Here is an 18844-nt window from a genome sequence, read left to right on the forward strand (position 1 = left end):
AGATAGATAGATGATAGATAGATAGATAGATAGATAGATAGATAGATAGATAGATAGATAGATAAAAGGTGGGTCAGTGGGTGGGTGGATAGAAGAAAGAAAGGAAGAAAGAAAGAAAAAAAAAGAAAGAAAGAAAAAGAAAGAAAGAAAGAAAGAAAGAAAGAAAGAAAGAAAGAAAGAAAGAAAGAAAACTATAGTAGATAGTAAATAGATGTAAGTTGAAGGTAACTTGAGAAGATGTCAATGGGTTGTGGGAATGGGTGACTTGGAGGTCAAGTTCCTTGCACAGGTGAGTTTTCATTATGCCTCTGGGCCCTCACAGCCAGGTTAGGCCTGGCCACAGACTATCAACAGTGACTGAGGTCACTTCCGTGGGGCATCCCTGTGCTATGGGACAGTAGCCAGGTATGTGAGGAGCTCTGGCGTCTACAACGCACACTGTTTGTCCTGCTTGCATGTTGCATCCCTCATCCTGCACCACCCATGGCCCCAGGATTAGGGAACAGGGCTGACTGGCTCGTGGAGATGCTGCCCTGCTTCCCTCGGGATGTGGCTGCTGAGTTCTCCATCTCACCATCCCGTGGCTGCCAGCGATGAAGACTGTGTTCTAATTGGCTGATTTCGTCCTTCATTCTTTCCCATAAATATGATCCCCCTCTGCTTGAGTCCCCTTCGGCTTCCTCCTTCCTACTGCTTGAATAGCCATGTAGCGTGTTGTTGTGCAGCTTTTCACTGCCTTCATTCCGCATTGTCTGCCTTGTTTTTTCCATAGAGTGTGCCCTGTTCTTGTCCCTCTGTCCCATTCAGCATCCAAGGTAGCAGCTCAGAAACAATATAAATATTGCCATGGTGCAAGAATGTGTGAGGCTTGTTATATGGGAACAGTTTCTATTCTGTGAACATAGAGTTACAATTAAGCAATGTGATTGTATTTATTATACATGGTTCTGCTAAAGATAAAATTCAAAACAATGTCATCTGCCATAAATAAATGTTTCAAGGTTGGGAATCAATGCATGAAAACAGGTGGGTGCACACAGAAAGGTTTGCATCCGAAAAGATGGTTCCACTAACCCTCAGGGATGTGACATCATTGTGCAGAACATGATTGACAGTTTTGCAAACAAGGGTCATCCGCATCCTGTTTCCTGAGCAGGTCATAATGGATTCTAGCGGTTTATTATTCTAGCAGTGGGATAACTCTGCTTTACCTGGCAGAAGGAAGGGAGACTATAAAAAACTATTAGTTGGCTGGTAGAATGTATCTATTTCCTGCAAGATTACACACACTCGCCTATTTTATAATGCCATTAAAAACATATGATTAGTATTTATGAACTATGTAGATCACTTAAAAATTCTACTCTTTTGTAAACACATACACACATACCAACTGTTCTTAAAATTACAGAGAAAAGTATTTCACTAATAGCAATCCCAGAAATCACCAAAAATATCTTATTTACATAAAACTCAACTTCTCATTGAAGCATCCGCTTCTTTTGTAATGATTCTAACAAGAGCAGGCTAGATTCACAAGAACATAAAGATGGGGTGATTTTACCCCAAGGGCATAATTTTACACTGGCGTATCAAAATAGCTTTAGATAAAATTAGACATGTGGGAAGGAATATATAGAAAGAGCATGCATGGTACAAAGATCCAACGCAGGGATGTTTGTCATCTGCTTTAAGCAGGTTTCTGCCTCTCACACAGACTCAGCGATTACAAGTTGATCCACATGTGGGTTTTCAGCATCCATCCAAGGCAATGGGCTGTGGACACCTTCTGTGGAGGGTCTCTGGAGTCTAATTAATTTCTTGAAGCTTATTAGTAGAATGTGGTGATGGCCATTTTTAATCTGCTCACATTGTTCAAAATAATCTGGGATTTTGAAAATAACAAAACTCAAAGTTTTTTGTTTAAAAACTAAAGAAAAAGAAGCCCCTATTCGCCTCTCCCCTCACCCGGCTCCAACATCCCTGCCTCCCAGTACAGACAGGTTCCCAGGGTCATCTGCACTCGGAAGCCCGAAAACTGGTTCCCCACCCTTGCTCTGCACCGCAGCAGGCCTCCGGGTTGTGCTACTCTCTTACCTGCCTCAGCCGGGTGGGCTCCGCTGGGAAGATGCCTCACTGGTACTCAGTGCCCTCAATGCCACTAGCAACCTGCCCAGCATTCTTCCCACATGACACTTGGTGTTTCCTCTCAAGTATGAGATCCTCCGTGATAGGAGAGCTATGGGGCTGTTTAATGCCTGTCTCCGGGTAGCCTCCTTATACTCTAAGAGATGGTTCTGTCGGGAGGCTGGAAAAGCTATGCAATGACTTTGGGGCCACTGAAGACGGCAAGTATCTACAAGGTTCTCTGGTTCCAGCTGGCTGTCCTGGCTCAGGCGTTTCCTCCTGGAGTATCACTTGTATAAAAGTGAGGCTAGGCAAAGTCCGGACTGAAGCACCTTTGCCAAGTCTTCTGCTTTGTGGCATGTTGAACGAATGTGTCCTCTTCTGTGATGCAGGGCCCAGCCCACCCCAGCCCACCCTAAGTCGAATAATGTATTTTCAGGGATTCTGAAAATGGGCCGTGAAGCCGTCTGCCACATGGCTCATGTTTGCACATCTCCATATAGTTACGATTGCCGAATCTGACAGTATAACTCTGAATCTGATTAATTAAGAATGTGTAAAAACAAAGTTCTTGCATTATAGCTCGTTCCTTATCTTTGTGTCTTTTACTGTGATGTTGTAGAACTTGGATCATATGGAAAACTAAAATATTATGACACAATGACTGAAGAAGGTAAGAATGACTTCAGAATTGTATGCCGTTGGCTTTTTTTTTCTTTTCCTTCTTTCATTTATGGTGTCTGTGGCTTGCCCATATTTTAACCTCTTTTATTTTCTTCTTTGCATGACCTCAGTAACATTGTGTGATTTGCTTTTTGTGTTTGTTTGAGTTCTGCATTTTTTGTCTTGTTTTTGCCATTGTGTTTCATTGGAATTAGAGACGTGCAATACCATGGGTAATTATGTTATTCCATTCAAACGATCAAACCATCCCGATTATAAAACACACACAGAGAAATGGTGTCGGCAATGCAAGCACAAATCAACACCCACACACTCACAGGAACATACAGTAACACATCCCCCCTCCCCCCAGCACTCCCCTGAGATGTCCTGCATTTCAGAGGGAGATTAAGTTCTGGTGGATTTATGGCTTGTGCAAAAGCAATGGAGCACCTAAAGTAGCTTAGACACCTTAAACCAGCCTGAAACCAAGGTCTCAAGCAGAGGGGCTGTGGACTTGTGTTAAGGTCCTGCCATCCCTGTCAACTCCGACAAGAGCCTTAACCGATAAGCCAGAGAATTCCAGGCATTCCGGGCATCTGAATAGTTTATCTGAAGTCCCCACTCTGTGAGGTCGGGTGAGTGACTTGAACAATTCCCTAAGCAGAGATTTATTTTAAAATGCATTTACTAATGACTTCCAGACCCTATTTCAGAGGGTAACCTTGTCCCAGGGAGAATCGCTTTTCATAATTATTTAATTCTGGAACAGAATCATAGAACATCAATTTGAAGTTTTTGAAATCTCGTAAAGGGAGACGGCTTCTCAGCTGCTGCTTCACCCCACACATGTCTCCACATCTTGATGAATATATAATGTGTCTTTAAAGAACATCATTTTTGCATGGTTCTTTCTCTGATACTAGTGAGCAATCAGAAGGTACCCTAGAATGTCCTTCAGCACAATAAATTCCCAGATGTGTTGCATATCTTGCATTTTGGCTTCCAGTATTTCTTAGCTGCTTTAGTTTGCCAAAGATCTCCTAGTTGCTTTGCATGCCCAAAGTGGACAGTCTGAGAGTCCTGGATAAGAGGAAGCCCTCCTCAGCCCCTCCCATTCTGGCTTCTGTGCATACCTGGGCCCTTCCCCATTGCTCTCCTGGGTTTCTGGCTAATGCTGCAATGTGGTTAAGTCATCTGGCCACTAAGAAGATCTCAAGCAGAGTCCTGCCAACAGCCAGAAAAACGCAGATCCTTGAGCAGTGAGAGGCCCAAGAACAGAAGGATGAGTGCCCTTCCACCAAGGGTTAGAAAGAGCTCTTACACATTAAAGGAAGCTGTTATATGACTCCTGGCTCCGGCAGAGGGTTTGCTAACTTCTACTGCCCTGTTGCTAATCTCCACTGTCTCCTTTACTTCCTGCCCACGTCCTACCAGCCCAGCTCCCGTTAGTCACTTTCGTCTCACTTTCTCTTTCTCTGTTTCTTTCCTTCCTCTTTGTCTAACCATCTGAGCAAACACTGCTATGCAGTATCTACCTCTCTCCGTGCTACCCCAGACTAAGATCACAGGGAGATACAGCAGTGGTCCTCACAGTCTGATGATATTGCTTGCTGATGGTTGGGATGTGGGAGAAAAAAAAGAGAAGTCAAACTGCTGTCTGGACTAAGAACCAAGGATGGTCCTTGGGGAGCTTAACCATCTGTATCTTGGTGGCCTCGTGGCTCACCTTTAACATTCTTTATCTCCGACGTCCCCTCATGTATTTTCTACTGTCTTGTTCTTAGCTAAACATTCGGCTCTGCTGTGATAAGCAGGAAACTAAAGCAGTAACCCATGAGATAGCATCCCATGCTGTTACTAGTTCTATTTGAACAAGGAAGGAAAAGTGAGAGGGAGCCATATTGAAAGCACTTTTGACTTAGAGTTCTTTACCAGGTGACTCTTGGTCCCTGGCTGTGCTGTGAGCCACTACAGTGAATCACACAAGAGGGCTCAGGTGTGCAGGGTTCTCAGGTTGCTTTGGTCAGAGAAATCTTGCTTACATGGAGCTTCTTGAGAGACCATCCTGTGAATGCTACCTGAGGTTGACCCTTCACCTGGAATGAAAATCTCTGGAAGAGTAAAGCCTTCTAAACACAGAGCAATCCCTCGGAGGTACCAATATAAAGGATATTGTGGAACAGAGGTTCAGCCCTCTCAGACCATGCCGTTAGACAAGACAAGCTAAGTTTGACTTGAAACTTAATGCTTGGATTCCATCAAGGGACCCAGAGTCAACTTAGATCCCATAGAGGTGACAATAGACATATTCTTAAGGACCTCCCACCTCTCACTTACAAACAATAATTGTAACTGTGATTTACAACTCTCCATGTTGTGCAGTTTAAGGGAGTATCACAAAGATAGGTGTTTGGGGTGTTAACTATGGCTTCACCTTGTTTGGAAAATACTCTGCTCCATGCCAGCTGCTTTTCAGCCATAACACTGTGCTGAGCTCTCCAGGAAGGCTTTATGGCGTTAGCTCACATGATGAGTCGTTACTTACAACTATTTGCCGGGATTCTCTGGACCTCTTTGTCCTCCTTACATGGAGCAGATGGAAAGATGCATTATCCATGCCATCTCGTCCCCAGAGAAAACTGGAATAGGGATTCTGAAATCACAGAACTGTCCTACACTGCACATAGTTGGCACACACCCATGCTAGGTATCCTACTGGGTACTCTGAGGACGCGAGATTGGAGAGCAGGCAGTTTGTTCCTATGAACTTACAGATAAGGGGGAACAATAGCAGAGGATGACTGAGGCATCAAGAAGAAAAAATGGTAAATACCAGAGAAGTTCGGAAGATAGTGTAGAAAAAAATCTCTTCCAGTAAGAAGGAAGAAGATTTTTATGAAAAAGGTGACCTTTGGATGAGCCCTAAAAGGTCAGTAGATATGGGATAAACTGGAGAAGGGAGATGGCAAGGACCAGCTGACTGGGCCAAGAGAATAACGAAACAGAGACCGCTCTGGCATTGTGAGTTGCTGTCTCCTGCTGGGTGCAGGCCCGTGCGGTTTGTAAATTTTGTGTTGTCTCCCCAGCATCATCACCACATGGGTAAGTGGTAATAACAGTGAAAAAAATCAAGGTTCACAGAAGTTTCTTAGTGCTGAGGAAACTGGGGTTCAGAGGAGCAAAGCGACTCATCTGGGAATACAGACACAGGAAGTGGTGGCCTAAACTCAGTACAAGTCACACCAAAGCCCTGCTTTGTGCAGGTGGCTCTCCCTGCCATTCAACCCTGCCTTGTGCAGACGTGGCTCTGGGGAGCACTGCTATTCAACCCTGCCTTGTGCAGGTGGCTCTGGGGAGCACTGACATTCAACCCTGCCTTGTGCAGATGTGGCTCTGGGGAGCACTGACATTCAACCCTGCCTTGTGCAGGTGGCTCTGGGGAGCACTGCCATTCAACCCTGCCTTGTGCAGATGTGTCTTTGAGGAGCACTGACATTCAACCCTGTTTTGTGCAGACGTGGCACTGGGGAGCACTAACATTCAGCCCTGCCTTGTTCAGATGGCTCTGGGGAGCACTGACATTCAACCCTACCTTGTGCACACGGGGCTCTGGGGAGCACTGACATTCAACCCTGCCTTGTGCACACGTGGCTCTGGGGAGCACTGACATTCAACCCTGCCTTGTGCAGGTGGCTCTGGGGAGCATTGACATTCAGCCCTGCCTTGTGCAAATGTGGCTTTGAGGATCACTGACATTCAACCCTACCTTGTGCAGATGTGGCTCTGGGGAGCACTGCCATTCAGCTCTGCCTTGTGCAGATGTAGCTCTACAGAGCCCTGCCATTGAAGTTGGCTTCCGTGCATGGAGTGAAGGTCTTAGCATCTGCCTCCGGTTTCTTTTTGTTTCTGTAACAAAGTACCCCAGCAGATGCAACAGCCCAAGTCATCTATTCATCAACATGAAGTTGGACATGGTGCTAGCGTAGGATCAGAACCTGCGGTTGTCAAAGACAATCTTCCTGAGAACTTATGCCTGGTAGGAGACATGAGAGATAAAGCTATAAGACATTAAACCTGGAGCACGCAGCAGGGTCCCTCTCTCAGCTTTGGTAACCTGGAGCAGGCAGAGTCTTGGAAGCCCCAGCCCTGCCCCAGTCAAACACTGCCTCCACAGCCTCACTCCTGTGTCCCAGGGTGATAAGCTCTAACCAGTGTGTTCCCTTAATAAAAGCTGCATAGGAGGCATTTTATAGGCATGAGAGGTAGTGAGCTTTGCTTTTCCCAAGGAGTGTATTTGCTTCTAGAACAAGACATGTATGGAAACTCAACTGAATAACCCTAATTGTTATTGGCATGACCTCAGCTAGAGACAGAGACAGGCAGAGAGGAGAGAGAGGGGGAGAGAAAAGACACTTTATCTCCTCAAAAAATAATACTGCCTATTCATGGAAGAACAACTTCACATCTTTAAAATGAGTAATCTATAGTTTCTTTCTCATTTGCTTCTATACAAATTTCATATCATTCTCACATTGGAGAATTCTCCCTAAATTGATCATGACTTCTTTTCTTAACATTGCTCTAAATGCAAATGTATAAACTGCTTCAGGGCTGGTGAGATGACTGAGCAGCTAAAGGTACTTGCTACCAAGTCTGATGTCTCGAGCTCGGTCCCCAGGACCCACATGGTGAAAAGAAAGAATCAGTTCCTACAAATTGTGCTCTGATCTCTAGATGCACGCCATGGCACAAGCCCTGCTCCACCTGAAAAAGTAAACAAATGTACAAAAGAAAAAGTTAGCTCAGCATTTTTTTTTCTAGCTGAACCCAATATCTCAAGCATACTAGACAAGCGCTCTCTCTCAGACAGACCTCCTCTCCCAGGCCCCAGTTTATAGGATGAATTGAAGGCAAAGGCAATATGCATAAGTAATCATTTTGCCCTGACAAAGGCAGGTAGGTAGCTGGACAGTAGCCTTGACTAGCCTTGAAAGCTTGCAGCAGAAACTGCTTGCATCAGATTACCCTAAAGCTGTGGCCACTTAACAAAGCCATTTGCAGAAGGAGTTCACCACTGCTTAAAAGAATCAATCATTGTTCATCTGTGTAAGTTAAAGTAAGGTAGAAAAGGTTGTGACGGTGAGCACAAAAGTTGTGAGGACCTCTCCCGGATGAAATTAAGTCTGTTTCACGGCAACCAACAGCTCCTTTACCTAACCAAGAAAGTGCTGGTGTCATGCATGACTCATGGGGTCCTAAATTACATTTGTGGCTAGGTTTTTCTAAAAACCCATTGTTTCAAAGTGACCAAAGCACCTGCCAGTCTCACAGTATTTCAATCACTCAATGTTTAGAGCTGCCGTGAGCTGATACACTTCTCTTTCAAAGACAGTTGGTTTCCGAAATACCATTCAGGAGTGTTCTCCATTGCCAAAGATACATCCTCTAAAACCATAGAGCTAAGACAAGTCCTCAGGTTATCTGGTGTTTTTCCTACACATTTTAATCATTGCTTTAATCGCTGACTGTGTTACATACCCTTATATCATCAGATAGAATTGGTTCAACAATAAATAGCAAAAAAGAATCTAAATTAACAATACCTTAATCAGGTGGAAGTTCATTTTTCTCTCAAAGGAAGGGTCAGGAAGATGTGGTAGCCCTACAATAATTCACAACCCAGACCCTTTCCACCCACCCTGCTGCTTCGACACCCTCAGGTACTTTAACCATACCCCAATGTCCAAGATGACTGCTACTGAAAGCCCAGTATCACATCCACAGTTCCAGAAGGTGAAAAGGTCAAAATTATTCCATAGCGCCCCCTCCCCTCCAAATATTCAAAGCCCCACACTCCTCAGAGAACCGTAGCCCTCCCCCCGGGTATTTTCTTTTTATTTCAAGGAAGCTTCTCTGAAAGTCTGTTCAAGGAAACTTTAAGATTTCAGTCCTTGGCCACTGCTCTCCCCACCATCACTTATGCCTATGCAAACATCGTCACGTGGCTAGTTTCAAGACAGACTGGAAGTGCAGATTTTCTTGAAGACTTAGTGAATTACTTCCCTTAATAATTAAGTAGTAAGTCATCCGGAAATGACAGCAGAAGGAACGTTGATGGGCCACTTGAAGTCTCATGTTTCCTCTTTCGAATACCCATATGTGGGTGAGGACAGTGAGATAGAGGGAAGCCATGTGTGAGAAAACCAAGAGCTCGTGGCAACTCCGGGAGTCTCACGAGACAACCAAGCAGAGACACTCAAAAGGGTTTTATAAAAGGCTGAACTTGGGAGAGCCGTCAGCCAGAGCTATAGAGGTCAGTTTGCCACTCATACTTACATTCTCTAAAGCTGCACAACATGACTGGGAGAGGAGAAAAGATGACCACAGATTGAGCTTTGGTGACTCCAAAGCTGTGAATCTATAAAGAAAGAAAAGACCCAAGTAGGAAGGCTACCAGGTGAGGAAGATGCCCCAAAAAGCAAGGGAAGATCCCATTCCAAAGGGAGCAGTGAACAGACAAGAGTAACAATGAGTAGACCGGTGAAAACAGGGCACTGCTGTGGTAGAAAGGCTAGTTTGGGAGGTGGTGAGGTATCAGTCTAGAGACCAGCCTAAGGTAGTGGAGGGGTAAGTGAGTGACAGGAAACATGTCCTGAAATGTGTGGGTTGTAGCTGTGAGGAGATAAGGGTGACTCTCCTGGTGGTGTTGCCATGTTACTATGATTGGCAGCAGAAGTAGTGATGGGGAAACCACGATAGAAAGGTTTAAAATTTTCATGGAAACTAAAAGAAGGAATAAGTGGTGCTTTCAGGTGTAGAGGTGGCGGGTTGCCAGCTGAGGGAGATGCTCCAACAGAAAGGAGAGAGTAGGGGGTTGTTTCAGGGGCTGTGGCAAAAGGAGGATTTCTGTACATAGTGTTTGAGTGAGAAGGAAGAAAGCAAAACTTGCAGAGGAGAAGTCAAGGACGGTGGAGGTTGGCTGCCTTCAGAACTGGGAGGTTATGTCAGGTTAGGAATATTCAAAGCCATCTGGAGATGTGATCCAGATGCCGAGATGAAGCAGACATTCTACTGAGATGACAGGATGTTTCTTAGGTCTAGGAACAACCTAACAGCTCTCATCCCGTTCTTCTAATTAATCCATGGCCATTTGTCATGGGAAAGCAGTGTCTATCTTATCAGAAGGAAGAATTTTAGGTCCCTTGAGGGCCAGCCGCTGGTAGTATCATGGCTAGGGAAAGAAATCAACCTTCCTCAGTTCAAAGAGAGAATTTAGCCCAGACTAGGAAAACCTTTCTCCTCAGACATAGCCAAAGGCAGAATGGCCTGGCTTAGAAAGATACAAGTCCTCTTCTCTGGAGAAGAATGTTCAGATGATGGACACCCAATACCCCACACTCATTTTTATGACTGTCCTCTAGGAAGGATGACATCACTCAATGGTTTGCCATCTGCTCCAACCTCTGAACACCTGACCTTGTAGCTGGTCAAGCTGGGAAGTAGTAAGTGCTTCCTGGGTCACACACCTAAGGTAACAATCTTGAGTATTGTTGTGTCCAGTTCACAAGAAATAGAACATCTTCTAGAACTTTGACAGAACAGGAGGCATTAGATTCCCTTTTTATTACTAATCAAAACTTTTACCAGAGTAGAAATTTTAATCACAAACTAATTTTAAATTTATTAAAACTGTTTCTTATATATAAAAAAATTACATTCACACAAAAGTCAAAAAGAGACACTCCATAATGAAGCTAGGAAGTGTCCTTCCTACCCTAAACTCCTAATCCCTTAGAGAAGTAAGGAATTACTTCTTTAGTATAACCCTCCACATTGAGTACATTGTTCTGGTTTTTGTGTATTAATTTTGCCTTGTATACCTGTCTATACTGACATATTCAGACATCCCACATTCTTTTTTAGTAGTTGCGTAGTATTCTGCTACCTGGCTGTTTCACTGTGGATTCAGTCAGCCTCCTGCAGGTCAACATTTGAGATATTTTCAATATTATATTCATTGTTATTGTAACAATGCTGTGTGGTCCTTTTGTGGGCCCATGTTTTAAATGATACTGTGTAGATAGATGCCTACACATAATACAAATATCTGAAAACAGAAACGCCAGATTGAAGAGTATGCGTACATTTCTCACGCTCTGAAAGACACTGCCAAAGTACCCTCCAGACCAGAATGGTTGCACCAATTTACACTTCCATTTGCAGTGTCTGGGAGAGCCTCAAAGGCAAGGTTTAAATTAGCCCATTGAGGAGAGATGTTTCAGGACTCCATTGCAAAGCAGATAGACGTTGTAATAGAGCTACTTTCTAACTACTTGTTTTAGAAATACAGGTTTTTAGCAGAGTTGAGTTAAAGCCAGGGTGCTTTTGTGGTTGAAGTGGTTGCCCTCTCAAACGTAAGTGACAAGGCTGTTCCTCCCACACAGAACATCCCGTTTCCACTGCAGCACGTTCCTTGCTTCTTCCAAACTTCTGACACCCTTACAGAAATTCTGCAAAGGACACTGTGGGCTACCTCTCTACCTTCCAATGAGGGAGGCTGGTCCCCACTGTGCACAAGCACCATTGCCCTTTCTACTGCCCACTGACTGAGCAGGAAGCCTACTGTGTACAGGTACCATTGCCCTCACTACCTTCCAGTGACCAAGGCAGGAACCCACGCACAGACACCATTTCCAGTACTGTGTTATGTTTCATTCATTCCGGTTCATGGTTAACTCCATCCAGTCCAGCCTTCCATGGCCAGAGAATTTTGGGGTACTTGAACAGATGCTTTCTGGAAGGCTTCATCCAGAAAACAAACGTCTGAACTCACCATGACTTCTTCAGGGATGTATTCTGGGAAGTGTCTCCCTGGGACTGGATCTTTACGGAGATCGACAGCAAATGTGCAGAACCAAGCTCAGCAGCTAATACCGGGCACTAGATCTGTCAGGAAGCCCAGCCCCAGTGCTGTGGGCAAAGCTGCCATCCTCCTGAAGTCTGGGACCAGGGAGTTCTTCCTGCGAGGATACATCTGCTGCTCGAATGCATTGCATCTTATTTTCCTGATCTAAACTGTCAGCAGTAAAAGCAGAAAGATCAGACTTGGCAAGCTCAGGCGGATTTTGCCACACTGCATATGTAGAAGGTGTTAAATGGCAGCAGAAGGCAAATTGTGGATGCCTCACCCTGTCTGTTTCTGACATCCCTAGAGCTCATGATGTTAGGTTGCCTTGCCTTCATCAGTCAAACCAGAATGTGGTTATTCTAAATTAATTATTCCCCTAACACTCCTGGATCTCTGTCTCCTTCTCTCTGAAAAGACAGAAAGAGAGACTGGGGAGATGGCTCGGCAGTTAAGAGCATTGGCTGCTCTTCCGAAGGACCCGTGTTCAGTTCCCATGATAGTTCACTACCATCTGTAACTCCAGTCTCCAGGGACATGACACCTTCTTCTGGCTTTAATGGGTACCAGACACACACAAGCTGTACAGACAGAGAGACAGTCAAAACACCTGTGCTCTTAAAATAAATGAGAGGAAGGAAGGAAGGAAGGAAGGAAGGAAGGAAGGAAGGAAGGAAGGAAGGAAGGAAGGAAGGAAGGAAGGAAGGACTGGTTTCCAAAGGAAGCTGGCATGTTACTTAGGCATGGTAAGTTTCTCTTATAATTAACTCTAAGATGAATTAGATTCTCTCATTTTAGTCATGGGCCTCTACATCTTCAGTTACAGAGTTCTGGCCTGTGCTGGCATTTTTGCTGCAAGTCCACAAGATTTGCAGGTACCAGGCTGCAGTGTAAAATAGAAGGGGATTGAAAATTACGGAGAGTGGGGAGACAGAAAAACTAGGAACTCAAAGTAAGTGCCAATCCTTATACACAAGAAATGTGGGTGGCTACAGATATATTTTGAAAGCCACATACCAGTGGCTTCTGTAGATGAAGTCTTAACAAATCTAATGACTTTTACTTTACATCAGGATAAATCATTGGGTTATATACTCCACATCAGCACAGGGATTTTTTTTATTGTTGTTGTTGTTGTTGTTAGTTTCTGGATTTTTTAGCCAGTTTGCAGAGAGCCTTAATGAGCTGCCTGGGACAAGACCTCGCCACCTGTTAGGAAATGCTGACTTAAACGTTGGCGCGTCCTGGGGTGTGCAGCCCACTTCATCAGCACTGACTCTTCATCACTTCCTCTCCTAGCTCTCTCCAAGAATCCAGGCAATGGGAACCAAGGCAAATATTAAAGCCTCCATGGGCAGGCCCATCTAATTCAGAAATCCGAGAATCAGGCTTCTCCGAGTCCTCTTTGCCTGAGCCACAGCTCTGTCTGACAGCTGGGAATGGTCACTGAGAAAAGTTCCAGGAGCAGAGCAAGCTCCCTGCTAAGCTAGCGAGCATCAGCTCCCCAGTCTGGCTAGCAGCCCCAGTTCTCCTGAAACGCTGCAGTAAAGACCTGCTCTAAGGCTGATAACATCATCTATTAGCCCTGCTAAACTTTGGAGATCTACCAAAGTGCGAACTTAAGCAGTCCCCTGAGGCTTCTGTCATGGGTGTTGCCTCTTTCTTGCCCTCTCCCCAGAAGTAAACTGAGAATTGAGTTTGAAACAATTCCAGGTCCTCATCACTAACCCACTAGCATCCCTCTCTGTTCTTTATAGTCATGGTACCATATCCACAAACCCCCAGAGAGCAAGCCTAGCGTAGGGGGACTTATACACTGTCCTGTGTTAGATGTCCATGTGCTGCCTAGGGAAGTCAGAAAAATACCTTGAAGGGTCTCTGATGAACACCATCATAGGGAAGACAGCAATGTGCTGACATGGAAGAAAGAGATCCCTGAAGGTATGTCTCGGAACCTGGCAGAGTAGAAAAGACCACTTCATGTGGAGAATTGGGAGCCATGTGGGAGATGAGTGTGGATACAGGAGGCACGATGAACGCTGGGATCCAGTGAAGATGCTAGAACCAACAGCAACCCAGGAGACTTAGCGTGCAAGAGTCAAAGGTAGAGTCCAAAGGTCTTGGCATGGATGGGGTGTTAGCCCAGGAGAGATGGCTAAGATGCCCCGGGGGCAGGAGACTAGAGTATAGACATGAGCAATGGATGGCACAGGGAGAAGAGCAGCTGCCTAGGAACGAGGAGTGTTTGAGTGGAGGTGTGAGTCTTCTGGAGAACAGGGTCTGAGCTTCAGGACTGATGAACACTCAGGTAGCAAGCAATTGGGTCCCCTGGGAAGAAGAGGGAATGAGGAAGAGGGCCCAGGAGGGGCTCTGAGGATTACTGGCATTTAAAGAAGTCCCTTAGGGGTTGTGAAAATTAAAGATGATTTTTGAGGTTGGGGTAAGGGAAGCCAAATGCTACAGAGAAATCAGGGTCATGCGGAGGCAGAAAACAACCAAGGACCAGTTCCCTGGAGCGATGCTGACGGACACCAGGTGCAGAGTTCATGTGTAAACAAAGGAGACTAAGGACACGGGCACCAGCATAGCCAGCTCATCCAAGTGGGGTGCCTGCAAGGCAGAAAGGTGAGAGGTCAGTGCCAGCAGAAGCGAAGGCACAGACCTTGAACTTGAGAGAAGAGTCAGACACTGCAGACTGAAGATGATCCAGAGTCTGGGAGAGGAAAGTCTGCAGACTGGGAACATTAGAAACAGAAATGTCAGCATTTACATGCCGACAGTTATGAAACACTGGAACTATCTCAATGTGTTTATGAAAGTACGCTCATGATGATGTAACCAGCTCAGGGAGGCAAGATCATAAATTCACATCGGACAGATGTGCGTTCTCATCCGTTGCAGATCTACCTATAGATGTAACGACAATTGAGTTGTGTTGAGCACTTCTACTATGAAGTTCACTCATAACTAATTAAAGATGGTTTACAATAGTAATTTAGCTTCATTAATGTCAATGTAGTATAACTTACTACATGATTTACTTGATGAATCTCAGAATGGAGTAAATAATTTAGAGGCTTTAAAAAGTATCTAACATTTTCCTTTAAAGAATACAAATCAAGCCAGTGCCTGTTAAGAAATTACTGTTTCTCGGAGTTTGTGGATCCATTCGTCCGTCCCAGCTGCTAGGTTGCCTTTTCAGATTTATTCCCTGAGCTTCCACGCACCCCGTCCTGGCCATCGAGAAGGATCCAGGAATCCAGGCTGAAGCTCCAGGGGTACCAGATGAACCCACCAAACACTACCGAATACATAGCACAGGTTTGCTTAAGATTTTCAAGACTAGCTTGAGCCAGGCGGTGGTGGCGCACGCCTTTAATCCCAGCACTCGGGAGGCAGAGGCAGGTGGATCTCTGGGAGTTCGAGGCCAGCCTGGTCTACAAGAGCTAGTTCCGGGATGGGCACCAAAGCTACAGAGAAACCCTGTCTCGAAAAACCAAAAAAAAAAAAAAAAAAAAGATTTTCAAGACTAGCTTGAGAGGAAGCTCCTCGGGGCTACCATTTTATAAAGGAAGAGTTTCATTGCAGTGTGCATCTGAGGAGCCTGGAATTGTTGCTTTTAACCCCTGAGCCATCTCTCCATCCCCCAAGCCTGGCATTATTGAGGCATAGATGATGGCTGGGAGAAGGCCCCCTTCTCAGTGAAGTCTGCCGTCTAGTGGTGAGAATGGGTAAGTGTGTGGGAAGCTGACACAAGGCTATGATGCTGAAAAAAATGAGGTGGAAGCCAACAGAGAAACCTTCAGGTTAGCCCCTCATAAATACTGGCCACTTAGTAAAGGAGGGGCAGGACACAGCCTTTTCTCCCCGGGTCTTCACAACACTCCAAAACCTCTTCTTCCATCCCAAGGAGTCCTATTTTGGGGCTGGCCCAGGAAATTCACTGAATGGGGAAACATGGTGTCTGCCCCGCCTTTCATCCAGTAATCAATAGAAAGTTCTCAGCTTGGGAGACTGCTCTATTCCATCACTGCTATAGCCTTGGGAGGCTCCCGTGAGGACAGAGTTTAGGTTATGGTCAATAGGAAGTCTAACCTTATCTACTTGCCTCAAGACCATGAGCACAAGGTTTATTGAGCTCTACTGAACGCAGCAAGAAGGAATGGTAGTAAAAAGGTCTGCCTTCACCCAGCTTTTTCGCCCATAGAAAACGACGCATAAACAACAGTAATAATAGTAATGGAAATAACTGCTTCTGCGGAAAGAAGCTGGGATAGGAAACGCTAGAGAAGGTTTGCTCAGGGAAGCTGGGGTGAGATGGTGACATTTGAACAGATACTAGAAGATGCAACAGTAAGCCTCTGATTTGGGGACAGGAGGGGCCCGGGAACGGGGCGGGGGGGGGGCAGCGAAGGGTGCGCTTCTCACAGATCAGCTAGCCTGGGTGTAGCAGAGCAAGAGGGCCATGGGGACAAGGTTAGCATGGTCAGGGATTAGATGGAGTCCAGAAGGCAGCTGTAAGGACCTGGGCGTTCACTCGGACCTGGAGATCCTCTGCAGACCTATTGTGTCTCTCCCTGAGAGTGCTGGGGTGACAGAGAGGGAAGGGGGAGGGGCTGCACCAGCTAGCTGGGTTGCCCCTGTGGAGCGGCTTGGTGGAACTTGGAACTGAGGGCTCAAGGAGAAGTGGGCTAAAGAATGTTTTTGGGTTTTGCTGGTGAATGACTGTAGGGGGAAAGAGAGGCTCTTGGGACGATGGGTGACACCACCTCGGTTCTGTCAGAATGAGGAGGGCCTGTCTGCCTGATTCCAGTCAGAGTTTTCGCAAGGAAAGAGGAAGAAGCAATAGATGGGGCACGGGAATGGGGGTGGGGGCAAGAGCTCGCATGCCCTTTGACCTTCGAAGCTACCTGCCAAGCCCTGAACTTCAAAGAAAGAGACAGGAAAGGCAGAATTGAAAACACAGAAATAGACTTTAAAAGACTTGTTCCAAGTTTTCTCTCCCCTACTCCCTCTTTCTTTCTCATTTTTTTCTCTCTAAGTGACTTTACATCTGTCTCTTTTGTGCCTTTTTCCCCCTATATTCCTGTATTCCTGTATGCTCAGGCTAAGACAGTCTGGATCTGACCCCAAGCCCAAACGGTCCCCTTTGACACTTGCCTATTACAGACTTGGTGGGGGAAAAGTGAAGGGATTTCCAAGGGGCTGTTTTAACGAATTAACAGCAGGACAGAAGCCACGCCTACTCCCCTCGAGTGCACAAACCTCCAGGTTGTCTTACAGTACACTTGGGACTTCTGTTTTAGCTTGGAGGGACCCAGCCAAGGCTCTGGGTGACTGTGTTTCTTAAATAGCCACATTCCCAAGAAGCCCTCAGCTCTCCTCTTTTCCTTCCAAGCTTCCTGACCACCCCCTCACGCACCCTCCTGTGAGGACACTCAGCTGGTCCTCTTGCACACCTCAGATCAAACGAAACTATACTAAAATTGTGTACCAGGTTTGACGTAGGTGCCTCACGATCCGAGCCCAGTCTGCTATTTCCGAGACTTCTAAGTATACAAATATCTGTGGCTATATAAAAAGACAACACCTTCAGGGTTTGCACCACGGCAAAAGATATTTTTAAGGCTGCTTTGAACCAGGCTAAAAAAAAAAAAAATCACTCCATGGCTCACCTTGAAAAGTATTCAAAGGTGTCTCGATTGTTTCTTGCCAGACACAAAGCGGTATGGCAGTCTCTTACGCCCGTCCCTCCGTGCCCCCACCGAAATGTGGACATAACACTTAGAGGCAAGTCTCAGAGGATTCCCTGAAACTCAAGAACCAACCCAACAGCTGAACCAAGCAGACCTTGCTGTGTCGGGCTCTCCCTTCCACCTTCGGGAGTGTATTGCTGAGTGCTAGAGGTGGCCCTGGCTGAAAACTAAACTTCAAGAGAAAACAAACCCTTCAGACAAGGGTGCCGTCATCAGCACTCTGAATGAGAGTAGTCACCAGGGCAGAACAGTGGGACTAAACATGATCAGGGGACAAACGTGAAGGAAAGACACTGAAGAATTCCTTGCCAGCCTTGGCAGCTTTGCTAGGCTGCACATGTGACTAAACCCCAAAAGAAAAAGGCCATAGAGCAGGTCCTTCTTTCAATAGCACAGAAACCGCGGAAACCCACTGCAGCTGAGGAAATAGCGACACACAAGATGCACAGCACCCCGGCCCCACCAGCCCTTCCCACTCTATCTGCCAAAGTTCTTGTAGAATTTGAGAAAGCCACACCAGGCATGGCCCACTCAGTGTTGAAAGATGTTCATGGCAAAGTAAGTAGCTACAGCCAGACGTGTTTGTGGGTCCATTTTTAAATCACTTCTCTCTGGCACATGCATCCACTGAGGAAGGAATCTTTTGAGCATGGGCAAGCCGTGAGAGGTGCTGGGAAGAGCATCTTGTCTGCTGTGATGCCGCAATTGAGGGCATGATTGGAGCTAGGTTAGTCTACACAGGTTTGCTTTTTCCGCGCCCTTGTCTACTTTCTTGCTCTGCCGTACGTGGTTTTAAAGCGTGTTTGATCTTTTTTATTGATATGGCCTCAAATTGATCCGAACGCAAAGGTGGATCCCCGACACACGCCACAGCTAGCAGAAGCTGCAGGGAAATTGCAGAACCTCCTTTTGCCACTTCTGGGTACAAAACACATGATCTGGGAACTTCTTGAGCTTGTCTTTCTTGCAAAGTAACCCCTTTAGGCTTAAGGTTGCAGGGTCCTAAAGGACACCCTCCCCATCTGCTTAGTGCTCAGAGAAAACTCCACCCAGTAGCCAGGAAGTGCCCAGCATCGCACAGCAAGCTGGGCCACCACCTACCTACCTACCTCCTTCATATCCTTCTTTTTTCTTCTCTGTTCCTTTCCATGCTCGCTTTGACCTGCCCCTTTTCCTAGTCCCCAGAGTATCTTTCTTTCACCCTTTTCTTTCCACAGTTTACCATGGAGATTAAACAGAAGCCCAAGTTCAAAGCACTTGCCAGAATGAACAGCTGCCCATCTCCTCATCCTTCCCATTCCTTGTGGCGTCTGAGTTAGTCAGTTCTCCATCACAGTGGCAAAGATTTGTTCTCGCTCCCGGTTTCAGAGCCTTCATCCCTCATCATCCC

At 45.9% G+C, this 18844-nt stretch overlaps 1 protein-coding gene across 4 annotated transcripts in view; it reads left to right on the forward strand.

The window, feature by feature from the left end:
• Nucleotides 1–18844, forward strand: part of Slc24a2 (solute carrier family 24 member 2) — a 255169-nt gene that overhangs the window by 186323 nt on the left and 50002 nt on the right. For 3 of the 4 annotated variants that reach the window (XM_057784053.1, XM_057784051.1, XM_057784052.1), the window contains exon 5: nt 2750–2800. The exons of the other annotated variant lie outside the window; for it this stretch is intronic. In XM_057784053.1, coding sequence (XP_057640036.1) covers nt 2750–2800 — 51 coding nt within the window. The remainder of the gene's footprint in view (nt 1–2749; nt 2801–18844) is intronic. 4 annotated transcript variants of the gene reach the window in all.

Source organism: Chionomys nivalis, chromosome 11, assembly GCF_950005125.1.
Source record: "Chionomys nivalis chromosome 11, mChiNiv1.1, whole genome shotgun sequence".
In the NCBI taxonomy this organism is placed as follows: Eukaryota; Metazoa; Chordata; class Mammalia; order Rodentia; family Cricetidae; genus Chionomys; species Chionomys nivalis.